The sequence below is a fragment of the Amblyraja radiata genome, chromosome 13 (assembly GCF_010909765.2).
Source record: "Amblyraja radiata isolate CabotCenter1 chromosome 13, sAmbRad1.1.pri, whole genome shotgun sequence".
In the NCBI taxonomy this organism is placed as follows: Eukaryota; Metazoa; Chordata; class Chondrichthyes; order Rajiformes; family Rajidae; genus Amblyraja; species Amblyraja radiata.
In genome coordinates, this window is record NC_045968.1 from 19,374,973 (window position 1) to 19,389,757 (window position 14,785).

At 40.4% G+C, this 14,785-nt stretch overlaps 2 protein-coding genes across 2 annotated transcripts in view; one reads left to right on the top strand and one right to left on the bottom strand.

The window, feature by feature from the left end:
- Positions 1–3,681, bottom strand: part of pccb (propionyl-CoA carboxylase subunit beta) — a 40,628-nt gene extending 36,947 nt beyond the window's left edge. The window contains exon 1 of the mRNA XM_033031393.1: positions 2,496–3,681. Within this exon, the coding sequence (XP_032887284.1) occupies positions 2,496–2,714 (219 nt within the window). The 5' untranslated portion in view covers positions 2,715–3,681. The remainder of the gene's footprint in view (positions 1–2,495) is intronic.
- On the top strand, positions 3,395–14,083 carry msl2 (MSL complex subunit 2). The gene is made up of 2 exons (XM_033031392.1): positions 3,395–4,315; positions 10,273–14,083. Exons 1-2 carry the CDS (start codon positions 4,042–4,044, stop codon positions 11,901–11,903), a joined length of 1,905 nt encoding a protein of 634 aa, XP_032887283.1. The 5' UTR covers positions 3,395–4,041; the 3' UTR covers positions 11,904–14,083.
- Positions 14,084–14,785: the final 702 nt, after the last annotated feature.

Sequence of the window (14,785 nt, forward strand, 5' to 3'; positions counted from 1 at the left end):
GTTCACAAAGAGTCGCCTGGGTTGGGCACCATCCAGCCCGCCAACAGGACATTAATAAATTAATTTATCATCCAAATTTCTGAAGAGTAGAGTACAGACTTTTGAATGCATTACAAGCCCAGAGAGGAAATAAGAAATTGTCAGATAATTGCAAGAGGAATACATTGATACAGCAATCAAGAACCAAGAAAATAATAAATAAATCCCCCTAAAGCAGAGGGAGTGATGAGTTCTTGGTCCTGGAGTTTGAAGATTATGGAATTACGGTGTTGAACATGGAGCTATAGTCAATAAATAGCAGTCTGAGTAAGGGTTTCGACCCGTAACATCACCTATTCCTTCTCTCCAGAGATGCTGCCTGTCCCGCTGAGTTACTCCAGCATTTTGTGTCCATCTTAAGAAAAAGCTGTCAGCTTTTTTGAAAAAATGCAATTAAAAAAAAAATCTCATTTGTAAGATGTCAAGTCCTGAAATTGTGAATTTTTTAATCCTTCTGTTAGTTGTGAGTGGTTCACAGCTAAAGAACTTTGAGCCACAAGGATATGCACAAGGTGAACTAATTAACCCTTGAATTATTGCATTTGCATCAAAAGTTTACTTGCCCAATCATAAATGAGTGAACTTAACATGTTTTTGCTTTATTGATTCTTTTAGGCCAATGGTTATTACATTACACATTAAAATTGATTTGCAGCCAATAATAATAAGGAAGCTAATTCATTTTGACAAAACCAAAGCAAGCAATTTAAATGATAAAAAGCAGGAAGTACTCATCTGTTATGAGTGTAAAAGAGTGGATGTTTCAAATCCATGGCCTTTTAGAAGCGCATCTGACCTTTAGATGAAAGGTCAGCAACCTGGAACATCAACTGTTCCACTCTTCACATAACGTGCCGAGCACTTCCAGAGTTTTCTGCTTTTATTTGAGGATTTCTAGCATTAGTAGATGTTTCCCCGTTGTAGAAACAATCTAAAGGAAACAGTATTTCAAAAAATAAACCATGTGTTGAATTAGAGACCATGCTATGGAAACAATGGAAGTAAGGAGCTATATTTTGTTTCTATTTAATGATTGCGGTAATGCTAATACCTACTTTATCTCAGACATACAAATTGTTGATACCAGAACATAGTTTTTCTGAATTTATGATAAGATGGGTGATAGCTCATATGAATATGACAGGAGAGACTGCAGAATTGGAATCATGTGGAAAAAACAAGGTGCTGGCAGATTTCAATAGGTCAAACAACACCTGTGGAGGGAGTAGACAGACGACATTTCAGGTCAGTATCCATCTTCAGAGTAGGGAGGGAGCATTCTGAAAATTACGAATGGGTTCACCATTGTCCTAATAATGTTACTGACAGAAATCCAGAACTGAGAAAATAAATTTTTTTAAAGAGCAAATTCCTCTACAGCATGGTAACAAATGTGTGCACTTCTAGTTATTACCCATCAGTTTTTTACATCACAAAATAATGAAAAAAGATGAGTAAATGCTATCTAGTTTATCAAAACATTTCTCCAGTGAGGCATTGACATTTACTTTTCACTAGTTAAGACTCAATAGTTATTTGTTTTTTTCCCCCTCAAACAACTGGCCATTAAACATCCATCAAAAAAATAGTATCTAAAACCAGTTATCTGGCATAATACTAAGAAAAATGCTATTTTTACACCGGAACCTTGTAAATACCATCTGGAAATTTGAACTCCTTCGCGTTATCATCGGTTTCATGCCCGTCCTTAAGAAACAATGTTTTACACTTTTTAAAACATGTAAATCTTATACATAAAATGAGTCTCCAATAAATTGTCAGAGTCTCCAATGAATACGTAACGATCGCCTAATGACCCAATGTTGACGAAATTCGCAAATTCAAGATATATTTTAACGCTAATGAGAATAAACACAGGAACGTTAATAAAATCTGGCAATACACCATTATGTGTTCGTCATTAACGTGCTGAGAAATTAAATTATGTGTTTAAAAGTGAAGAGGTCGCAAAATTCCGATGAAGGTTGATCGGCAGGAAGCGTACAAGGACACAAAGTGCTGGAATAACTCAGCAGGTCAGGCGGCATCCCCGGAGAACAAGAGTAGGTGACGTTTCGGGTGGAGTCACGGTCATCAAACGTTATATTTTCGTGCTCCACAGATGCTGCCTGACTTGCTGACTATTTCTGGCGTTATTTTTGTTATTTGGAAGTCTCACATAATTGTTACAAAGATGCCTTTAAGCAGCACCACCACCAAATATCACCCCAGGAAAATGTAAGCGATCGTCGCACTACCCAGCAAATGACACTGATAACATAAGTGACAAATGTCATCAATTAATGCCTCCCAGTCTGGCACCAGAAGGGGTACCTACTAGACCAAGGACATAATCGAAAATAAACAGAACGTTTAGAAAAGGAAGGTAATAATTAAACATATGCCAGAGTCGCCGTAAAGGCTTTTTGTAAATACAGACGATGTCTCAAACATACCCTCTTGTGTTGGGCATCTATCCTGTGTTGACCTCCTCCTAGCATCGCCCTTTGAGACTTCCTCTCGATTCTCTCCTGCACGGTCAAGTTGCCGACTGAGTACCATTGCTTCGGCTCCTTGGCAACTCTACGGGTCGCAGAAAGAGACGTGTATTTGCTCACCCGCAGCACACGGGTGAGCGAGCGGGAACAACACAACACTGACAGTCCAGCCGCCATGATCCCGAATGCGGGGGTTCGAGCTTTGCGCGAACCAGGCGGCTCAGCCCGCGGTCCACCCTGGATGATCGACGGCCGGAGTAACCAATCGGCTTCGGGAGATGCTACGCCGGCGCAGCTTTCGACCAATCATGTAGGAGGGGACGGGTTCGATCACGTCGACATGGTTGGCGGATCGAGCAGACGCAATGGAAACGGCTAAAATTAATGCGGTGTGACTGCTGGGAGTTGTAGTTCGCAGTAAACAGGCGCGATGATGTCGTCCGCCATGATGGGGCTAGTGTAGAACTACAAATCCCAGCCGAACTCGCGGGGAGCCCCAGCCCCGTTCACGAAGGACCTCCACCGACGCTATTGTCATTGGCTAAAGGACGGTGCGCAGCCACCCAACCCCCCCTATAAAAAGGAAGTCACCCGCCCGTCTGCTCAGACACGCACCACGCAAAAAGCAATGCGAACGCAGACAAGGAGAAATGCTTTCAAATCAAGGGTTTCACGAGGGCCAAAGCTGGCAAATAAAAAAAACTTCAATCGATGATATTTATTTTGCATGCGTCTTCATAAAAAGAAAGGATATTAATGTCATGGGGGGCGGGGGAAAATCAACGTCTGTTTTTTTTCGCAAGGATGAAACGGATCAGGCATTGGGAAAGGCGCTTCGTTACCTTCTTTTTTCTTCCAGTCACGTGACCGGCGTTCGAGCTCTTTCCGTTTTTTTTCTCCTCTCTTTTTAAAACCGAACGTTTCCACCATTTGAAACAAAAATCTGGTCGCCCCTCGCGCTCCTCCTCCGAACCCGGGCAGCGTTTAAACAGGGGGCGGGCTGTTACCGTCAGCGGGCAGTCCGCGGTGGGAAGGAAGGCAGGAGAGCCGCCGCGGGGTGAGGGTAATGGTGGCCATGTCGGGGCGGGTTGCGAGGGACTGAGCTTTCCTTCGGTTCGCACGCTCGTTCCTTCCTTCCTTCCTTCCCCCACCCCCTCCCCCTCCTCTTCTCTTTCCCTCCCTCCCTCCCTCTCCTTCCTTCTCCCCATCCTTTCCCTCCCGCGGATAGAGAAGGCAGCGGCCGCCACCGCCGCTCGGAGGAGGGGGCCGAGCGGGAGGCGAGTCCTCGCGAATGGCGAGAGGCGGGCGCCGGAGGCTCGAGCCCAGCGGATCGCCAGAGGGACGGAGCGGCTCGGATGGAGGCGCCGTTCGCGGCTAGTCGGCTCCAACTCACAACCACAGCCGCCGCGGCCGCCGTGTAGTGATGGCTCTGGGAGAGGAGCCGAGCCGCCGGAGACCAGGTCGCGGCAGCGGCATCGTCCGCTGACACCCAGCTCTGTTATAAATGGACATTGGCGACGCCGCGGTAACCGGGCATCGGAGTAAAAGCGATCGGAAAGGCGCTCGGCGGCGGAGGCGGCGGCAGCAGCAACAACAACAACGCAGCGGCCTCCCCGGCCGCTGCTCGGACGCCGCCATGAATCCGGTGAACGCCACCAGCCTGTACGTTTCGACATGCCGCTACATCATGCAGTGCGAGCCGCAGGATCCCGGCTCGTTTCCCGAGCTTTACAAACTGCTGCCTTACCTGCGCCAGTCCCTTTCCTGCTGTGTCTGCGGTGAGTGCTCAACGATGCAAAAAAATACAGGCAAAAAAAATCGCAACGGCAAGGGCCTTTTTATTTCTTGCTGAAGGAACAGAGAGGTGAAGACAGATCAGTACAATTCTATTCCGAACATTGTGCTTTCTCTGTTATTTCCCCTCCTATCTCTATTGAACTCTACAAGGAAGGGGTTGTGCATTGCACCAGATGCCTACACTGTTTGCCACTAACTACAGCAGAATTCAATTATTTAATATCTTGGCGATGCAGATGGTGCAAGTTCAGTAGTAAATGTGTGCGTGTGTTTGTTTTGACTTTGGTCGAGTGCAAGTGGCGTTGTTTCCACCTCTCCCCCCCCCCAACGTTCGTACTCATATATTGCCTTTACAGTGCAGCCACCGTTTGCTGTATTATGGGAGAAAAGCTCCACTCAGCATGCTTTTTTTTTGTGTAAACGTGACTGAGAAATCTTAAAGAGCAACAGTTAGAGCAGAGTTGTGTAGTTGGCTGTTGATGTTTGGGGTAAACATGTTTTTTCCTTCTCGAGGTAGGGAAGATTTAACTTAGTGCTACAGAGGCCTGCACTGGTACACCAACCATGTGTTTTTATCTCTATGAAAGTGTCCTGTTTGAGCGATTTTGTTTTTGGTCATTACAGCATTGGTCTGATACTTTACAACAGTGATCTGATACATTACAGCAGTGATCTGATAAAACGACAAGTGGGTTGTATTTATTAATTGTCCGATTATGCAATGTGTTTTCTCAATTCCCAGCAAAGGCATGTCGTGTCAAAGTTGGGAGTTTTTCACCCATAGTTTGCCCATATTAAATAGTTTTTTTAAATGAGAAAGCTTCAGTACGGCTGAAATAACGACGGTACTGATTTATTACTACGACTGGTCTGTCCTTTTTATAGTATCGATCAAAATGTGTAATTTTCCTACAAGCATGTAAGCACAAATATAACATCATTTGAATGTCCTTTTGTCACCGAACGCCCATTTTTAAAAATGTAATTTGGGATCTCGAGAAATCAGGTTGTAGGCTTGTACCCTGCCATTCTGGTTTGAAAACAAAAGTCACCACGTGTTTGGGGAGAGTAGTGGTTTCATCGCCGTGTATTATTGTCTCTGCAATTCATTCAATTCAGCTTTTTAAAACGTGGAGCTACATTTATTGAGCAAATCTGAACGCGATGAACATAATATAGTAAGATAATTTCCCTCTTTTGTATTGACCAACTATTGTTGCATATAAATAGTTTAATATGACAGCATATTGCGTTGGTGAGAGGAAGCACTTCATAATCAGGTTCCAGTATAAAATGAGAATCGTAATTGACTGCATTTGTTATCATTTCCTGAGCTTGTTCGCTGAAAGTTGCATTTTCGCATTAGGTGACCACCACACCCGGTCGCTGGCGTATTCTGCCCAAAAGTAAACACACACACACGTGCTTCTTTAGAAGCGTCGGCCTGGAAACGAAGCATGTTCAGCCAGTGAGCAACTCGATTCCAATTACTTTCGGTCACCGTTCACTTCAGATTTTTAAACTTTTAATATGTCCGAAGAGATATTAACTGCACCTGAACGACATTATATGGAATGTTAGATGCTTTTTTGAACAGATTGATAAGCTGCAATCATTGGTGTATTAACGGTAGCCTTATAGCTATGGCTGTTTTTAATTGTTTTTGCTTAGATGGTCCTGTATTATGACTGATAGTTAAAGATAAAGATTTAGTCATATTTTAATACTGTTTAAGGTCAGATGTTTAGACTATTCCGTATGTAAGATTTTAAGTCATTTCTCTGGAATATTTGCAGTGTACTTAAAAAATTGAAATGCTTTTCACAAACATTTGTATTCATTTATGATTAATACTTCCAAGTATTTCAATTGTTTATCTAGCTTTGGAAAACAGAAGGCATGTCACTCCAGTCTTTGGAGAATAAGTATTATTGTAATATTGTTACAGTTAGCATTGATAAATGTCCAGGAATCCAGCCTGGAACTTGCATATCCATTGAGATACTTGGCCTTACCTCTGATCGCAGGGTTTGTAACTGATATAACATTTCATACATTGCAATTTTTCACCATAATTTGCTGGTTTTGTAGCAGCATCAATTTTTGGTGGTTTTCATATAGGTTGTGAATGTTTCAAGCCCCTGTCCAACTTTGTGACAGATAAAGTTAGTTTGGCGGGATTTGTCATCACTTTAAATGTACAGGAGCAGGAGAATGGCTTTCCCATTTATGAGATATTTGACGAGGTAGCATGCAAGGATGACTGCCGCTTAATATAGGTCGAGGAAAGAGACAAAGTTGAACTCGGAGAACTAAACCACACTTGTGATTTGAGGGATGAGATGAGCTGATTGTATCCTAAAGGGAAGAAGACCAATGTGATTTATCCTTCATAGCTAAATGTGGTGGTTCATTTTGGGGGGAAATTTTAGTTTTTCTTTAGTATTAAATTGGGTTAATAAACATCTCTGTGGTGCAGTACCTTTTTTAAGGTAAGGAAGTATAAACTTGTGTTTGGGAATATCCCTTTTTTTATAAACCTAGGGGAGCATTCCCACCTTTACTCATGTTGGATAAGCTGCTTTGTAAATGATGGCTAGTTGGTTGGTGCCTGATTATGGTTTGTGCGTCTGCTTCATTGTTTGGGTGTCGAGCTCTGGGCAGAGTGCCAACAGTCAGGTCATTTAGTATGCATTAGGGAAAAAAAGCAAGGATAATCTGAAAAATGTGTATGCAATTAGACTAAATCTAAAATGGAAAAAGGGAACATGTATCCAGCTTTACATTCTGTGGTTATGTATTTTTTAAAGAAACAAGTTTATTACATTTTTTAGTATTCCAATTGGATAGATCTTTCAAAGAGCTACCACAGATATAAAGAGCCAAATAGTCTCCTTTGACAAACTTTCTGATTTGCCCAATGAGTTTTGTGTTCACTTTAATTTGAGTTTTGTAGATAGATTTAATATGTCATGTAAATAAATGAGTTTATATTGAGGTCTTCATACCATTTTAAGATTTTGTTTACAACTAATCAACAAACCTTAATGCACTTGATGTAATTTCATGAGCAGAGCATCAAATGTATAATCAAGCCTTTTAATTCTAATACCAGCAAATATTTACAGGCTGTTCCCCGTAATGATCTTAAGGTGCCCATAAGTTGCTTTGCCATAAATTGGAAAATATACACTTGATATAAGAGCCGTACATCCACAGTATTGTAACGGATGACATCAAAAGCTCTCTAAAGTAATAATTCATAAAAGTGGAGAGAGAGAGGAAACTCAATGGTTGCATTTGCACAGTGCAGTAGTGTAATATCTTCAGTTGTGAGCAAGTTAAGTTTTTGACTTTTTTGCGCATGTTTAACTTGCTTTTGTATGGGGTTTATACTGATGGAACGAGGTATACCAGGTTTCAGAAGGTGCTCATTGTTGAGAGGTTAGTGATGTTAGGTTTAAAAAATTAGTGTATGTGGGTTTTTATATATAAGAAAATAGGTTACATATAATGATTTGTTTACAAACACATGTCCTACTCTAGGCTTCCCTAGAAGACTACTGTAGTGCAAAATGTTACTGTTGTAAGTCTGTTTTCTGTTTAAAATATACCATCTATGCCTTAGCTTTTCATCGGTTGAATATATGACATTTATGTAAGTGAAACGCATTCATTTCAGAAGACAAATGACAAACGGTTCTGTTATTTTTAACAAGAAATACATTTGTAAATTTCTTCATTTTTAATCTGTTATGTCCAGCCACAAGAATTTGTTACATTAGTTTCAGTTTGTCAGCTTCCAAATTTATTTTTAAATTATAAGGATAACTTTTTTACTTGTACTATGACCACGCAGTGATTAATGAATCTCGAGTGAGTTTACTCAAGCAACTGATATGTTTACAAATACACAGGACAAGATGTTAAAAGTCCAAAGTGCCAAATATCAACTTACTCCCGATGGTGATGGGAGCCTTCTGCACTCACCTATGCTATTCCGATGTTGAGAAAGGCTAGGCAGACACGTCATTGGGGTTATAAAGTGGGCACCTACTTTCATCGACGTTTCGCTGATTGAACCCACGACGTCTCCAGTAGGCTCAGCGGTGCATTCTGGCGTCCCAGAACTCTGCATCTGTCTAGTCAGTTGTTTGGGGGACCAAATGGGGTCTTTCCTCTTCAGCCAGAGCCACTGGCTACGGCGCTCTGCCACCCGTGATGTTTCTTTGATGGCCTGGCGTAAGACTTGTCCGCTGATCCCCAGGTCCTTCATCAGTCTTAAGGTAGATGTTGCCACACAAAAATCCCATGGTCTGTTTATTTCTGTCCCTCAAGAAACATTGCATTTTGAAGATTTTTGTTTCAAATCTGATATGTGTATTCTATTGTAATGCTGCAGTCACCGTGTATTTATTTTGCACCTCAAATTTGTGCAAGTTTTTTGCAATGTTGAAAACTTGAAGGTGAGGTGTGAACGATTTAGAGCAGTCCTGACCATTTTGAAAATAGCAATGATAGACACAGTACTAAACAACAAATTTGTATCTCCTTTTAAGCACTGGTGTTTTTTTTTAGTATATATAAAGAAATCAACAGGTCCAGATCATGCTCATGCTGGTAACTCAATAAAGATCCAATAAGAGCTTCATTCCAGATGCCAGTACTTGTGTACAGAATGTGCTGGAGGTCAAAGGCATCTATCTGACTTTTTCATCAAGCAGAGTCCTATAACTCGCTGAGCATGGGGCCGGATACCTTTGGTATCAGGCCCCAAAGCGACATGCCAGCCGCACTTGGTGTATCTAGTATACCCTTATTCATTTGAATAGGGTGACTGGTTTACATTTTTTATTTAAACTTTGTGTTCCTAGTTGAACTTATATTTGAATTCTATATAGATCACTTCTGGGAAAAGCAAGAAGACTTTCTAATAGCTTGTGGTGACCAAAGGTTATTGGGATAATCTAGACATAGTCTTGGGTTCCACTGCCTGTGGCCTAGTTGTCACTCACAAAGCAGTTCACTTTGTGGGGTGGCCTTGCCATCTATTCTGGCCATATACACAAAAGTATGCAGCAGCACAAGGTGAGTGCATTAACAAAGCTCATACTGCAGTGCAAACCTACCATTTCATTTTACTGAAGTGGTTGGGGAATATCTTTTCAAATGTACAAGATCATAATTTTACTGTGAACAAAGAAATGTTAACATGGAGACACAAACTGCAGATGATGGAAGGTTGAGCAAAACACAAAGCGCTGGAGCTACTCAGTGGGTCAGGTAGCATTTGGGGAGGGAATGTGCAGGCAACACTTCGGGTTGTAGCTCTTTTATTTGCCGTAAAGTGCTTTATACACCAATGGAAGTGTAAGCATTTCAGGTACAAAATGACTTGTTTGTGATATCTCGAACTAATAGATCTCAATTCATAATCATGGACGAAATATGACTGAAATATTAAAGAGCATGTTGTTGGATAGGGCAAGCTTTGTGAAGGCTTGACAGCCTGTTATGGAGGAATCCCATTTTACAATATAATTGTAGCTGCAAAATCACATTTAAGACATCTACTGAATTTTATTACAAAAACTACTGACCAGGGTAACATATTCTCTAGTCTGTTCTACCAATGCCACATATTACTTACTAACAAATAATAGACTATGGTCATTGAATTTGTGTGATTTTTATTTACACTTGTCCCTAATTTGGAAATGAGCATGAAGTAACTGGATCCTAATTTTTTTTTCTCCTTTTCCTATATTGGAACTAATATATTTGTAATGACATAGAAGTACATTACTTCTCAAAGAATTCCTAGATCAGTAATTTATTAAAGTAAAATTGAAAGGGTTTTCCAGAAAATAGATGGGAAACAATTTTTCTAACTTTTATCAACTACTTTGCACAATAATAATAATATTTTCTTTTACAGGAAACCTACTGAAAGATCCAATTGCACCTACAAACTCCACTTGCCAGCATTACGTCTGCAAACTGTGTAAAGGCAAAAAGATGATGATGAAGCCCTCCTGTAGTTGGTGCAAAGATTATGAACAGTTTGAGGAAAATATACAGCTGAACATACTGGTGCGTTGCTACAAAAAACTATGTGAATATGTAGCTGAATCCCCAATTTCACAGCACCTCACTACAGTAATGGATGGTGCGCCTGACATTTTAAACCTGCTGCAAGAGGGGCTCTTATTGGATGAAGAGAGACAAGGGGCTGCTGCTTCGGCAAGTGCTTTAAATTTATCAAATTCCCCGACCCCGTCGACCTCGGAATGCACCAGTGACCTAGAAATGGCGGCTACACCACAAATCATTGAAAATATTCAAGACTGTGAGCAAGTTTCAAGTAATACTGAATTAACCTGCTCTAGTTTCAATGGGTTGCCTGGTTGCAACGGACTTTCTGTAGGCGAATTTACTGTAAATATTTTTTCTTCTGAAAATTCAGAAAGGCTCAATACATCCTGCATGGCAGAGGACTTCAAAAGTAGGGACATTTCTGACAGTTTGCAGGCAGTCAGCGAAGTAGTTTCTTGTAGTAATGTTGATGTAGTGGGTGTTGACATTTGCAGTTATGGTGAAGACATAAAGCCTAATGGCTCTTTGTTACTTACTGGTGGACATGTATATCAAGACCTAGAAACAGTTTCAAATGATCTAGATGCCTGTAGCAATTATTCACAACCGATTTCTGAGGCAATTACACCCAATGGACCTCTCTTAGATGCCAAACCTATCTCCTTGCCTTCTATAAACAGTATTTTTGTTTCTAGCAACGCACCCCCTCATGGTATTCCCTGTGTAGCAGCAACACCCAAAATAGTACGGATGAATCGGAAGCGATCTCGATCGGAGAGCGACAGTGAAAAGATTCAGCCCCTACCTATTTCCAGAATTATACATGGCCCACCGTTAGGGGCTGCTGCTCCTGTTCCTGCCAAACGCGAGACTAAGTTGTCCACTGAAACTGTCGTCACTGTGCCAAACGGGGGCACACTAAAAGTGGGCAAACCTTTGCTTGCGACCAGTAAAAATGTTAAAAAGCACGCAGAACATGGAGCAAAGAAATCGCACTCAAAAGTAAAGCAGGGAACAACCAAATCTAAAACCAAGGAGAAGGTTCATAGCAGTACTATAATGCCTGGTAGCCCATCAAAAATAGCATACAAAAAACCCCCAGAGAAGAAGGGGTGCAAGTGTGGACGTGCAACACAAAACCCAAGTGTTCTTACTTGTCGTGGGCAACGTTGCCCTTGTTATTCAAATCGCAAGGCCTGTTTGGACTGCATTTGTCGTGGATGCCAGAACTCGTACATGGCCAATGGTGAGAAAAAGTTGGAGGCTTTTGCCGTGCCAGAGAAGGCCTTGGAGCAGACCAGGCTTACAGTGGGCATCAGTCTAACCAGTATCAGCAATGCGGTGCGGAATGCAAGCACGAGCGCAAGTGTCATCAATGTGACAACTGGGTCGCCAATACCTACTTTCCTAGCTGCCAGTCCACATGACGACAAAAACTTGGATGAAACTATTGACTATAGATATGACTGTTAGATTGGAATCGATCTGGTGGACCTTAGGCATGTCCCTGTTAATGGGATGACTACAACTTTAAGGCAGCTATAGTTCTATATTTGGGGGGAAAAAACTTAGTTGAACTTGCCGTAGTGCTTTGGGTATAGATCACTTGAAGTAAATGTAAATCATCAGGTTTGACTCCGGAGGAGAGGAATAGGTTAATTAGATGTAATTATGAACTTTTACAAGTGGTTTATACTGAATGATCTTTGGCAAGAGAAATTTGACCTCATTGTTGCTGCTTATGCATTGTGCATAATCGCAGAAGGTTAAGGTGTAATTTAAAAAAGAATGGTGAACTACAGTACGAACAGTTTAAAAAAAAAACCATGTAGAATATAATGTCACTTTTTATATGCAGATTATTTTTGTGTTCTCTAAATCAAAAAAAACATTGGTTTTGTTTTATTTTGGTAATGTCATTAGATGACCCAAGAATATATTTAAAACAAAATGCCTCATTATTTTCTAGTGTCTGCATTAGCATGAATCAGTTGCACAAAGCAAAACACTCCCATAACACCTGTGTAGTTAGTTTCAAGTAGAAATGAGGATGATATTTTAGGCGCACATGGTATATATTTTCTTCCCTCAGGGTTGCTTGCCATTTTATTAGAACCATGTGGTGCTCAATGTGTAATTTTGTCATGAATGGTGGTTGCTGGAAGACCCCACCCCACTCTGCACATGCACTTAGATGCCTACAATTGGAGACAGTGTCGGAGCCATGTTAACAAAAGTGTGTACAGATGAAGGTTATTGAGTCAGTTAAGTTGTGCACAAGTGTTTATGCAGGTGTTTCTCTAACGTATCTGAGGGGCTTGATCTTTTACAAACTTGGGGATGTACAATAATTTGATACTGTGCTGGATTTGTGCTACAACTCACCACTGTCTCCTTTTGATGATACAGGAAGCAAAGTGGTGATGAATTGACATTGAACCCAAACGTGCATATTACAGCAGTGCCTCTGCATTACTTGTTATCTGCCATTGGGTAGCATAGCACTTACTGTATCGTCCTGCATTTACCTTCTAGTGCCAGATAGTACTGCAGGTGGTAGTTAATTGTCAGCATGTCTAACTAAAATGAACAATAATACATTTTAGCCACATTGGCAAATTCAGGTTTTACATTGGTATAAATACAGTTGAGTAACAAAACAATTGGCCCTTGTGTCTTTATGTGCAATTTGACCAATATCATCACATAAAGTTGGAATGAATAAGTACAATAACTTTCACTAAGGCAGTTCAACAATGGGGACTAGTGCATGTGCTCCTCTCCCTCTCGTGTCCCTTGCATTGAAAGCAAATCCCAATATTTTGTCATTAATAATATCTCATAATCCCATTACTTCTGTCAATGTGGCTGAACTGCTTGTACCACTGTCCACCATTGTAATGTATATGAAATTACTCCTCAGCCTCACTTATGGTTTGGCACATAGCATGCACAACAATGGTTATTCACATAGTGTAAATGTGCAGGAAATTTTTCACATGCAGAAAGAGATCGGATGGCACCTTTTTGTTTTTATAGTGTAGCTGGTGTCATTTCCTGTGAATGTGGTCAAGTAGCGTTTTGAAGCCATAGGAATAATGTGATGTTTGTGTCCAGTCTGTATTTTTTTTGTTGTTTTTTTCTTTTTTTGTTTTGCAAGAAGAATTGAAACTATTTTTGATAATGAGAGTAAATGGTGGAAAATACTTCTTCAGTTTTCTTGTCTTTTTTGGCACCTAAGGCACCTACATTTTAATTTTTTTTACATCCGTGGTAAATTAATGTCATAGCAAAGCTATGTTTTTGTATTTGTGTATTGTGATTTCTGTATGCTGACCAAAAAAATCCATTAATTGAGTAGGTGGTTGATCCTAACTCTCGCATGAACTTTACGCTTGCTGTTCAAGCATTTAAAACAGATACTGGTATGTAGCCACAAGAAGTCCGTGGAACCATTTCATGACATTTTTGCAAAGCTGTGAAGCTGTATTAACACTGTTGTTTTCCTGTTACCCGTGGTAAAAGTTGGTCCAGATTCCATTGAGGAACCTAGAGAAAACATCCTTAATTTTTTTTCTAAATGCTGGTATATTCATGCCGTTTTTCGGAACATGTATGAGAAAGTAATGAATAAATGCATTAGTTTTATACTACTCTGGTTTAGCTATATTCAGGTGTAATATTGACGGCTCAACATAGTTTTTCATGATTTTTGACAAGGGTATGTATGCTATGAACATATTGTGTTTTGGATTGGTGGGAAACATTTATTTTGATGAAGAACTAGTAAAGCAGAACCAAATTTTTTTTTAAATTATTTTTTAATGGATTCAGAAGTGTTACTTAGCATTCAGAAATGTTTCTTAAAATTATGAACACCAGGAATAACGCCATCAAGATGTGCTCAGCATTTGTTAAAGGTAGGATTAGTATCAATTTAAATATTTATTTGAGGATATTTTATTCATTGCAGTTACATCCATTCATTTGGCTTGTGATGTCAAATTAAATAGATCCTCGCAACAATATTTTTGTGATCTCGAGAGTAAGGCCCAATTCAAGATGCGTACAAGGGCACTCTGGATTGATAGGCTGCTGCATCAAGGTATTGGGAGAGTGGATTAACTGTTTTATCTTCCATCTGCGTACCAGGTTTTTTTAATTTCAAGAATACTGCTTCGGAACCTTGCTGTTTCCAATAGGCTCCTGTAGCTTTTTGTGATTACCAGCGCATTGAACTTATTCCTTTACTCTTCATTGTTAACTCCTGGAATACAATATTTTACCCAAGATGCACTGTGACCATATCAGGCATTGTCGTTGATTCTAATGAGTAGTCTTTCCTTATTTCTAGA

Coding starts and splice junctions, on each gene's coding strand:
- msl2 (XM_033031392.1), top strand. CDS start 4,042: ATGGACATTGGCGACGCCGCGGTAACCGGGCATCGGAGTAAAAGCGAT. Junction 4,316..10,272: donor CCTTTCCTGCTGTGTCTGCG/GTGAGTGCTCAA, acceptor TTTCTTTTACAG/GAAACCTACTGAAAGATCCA.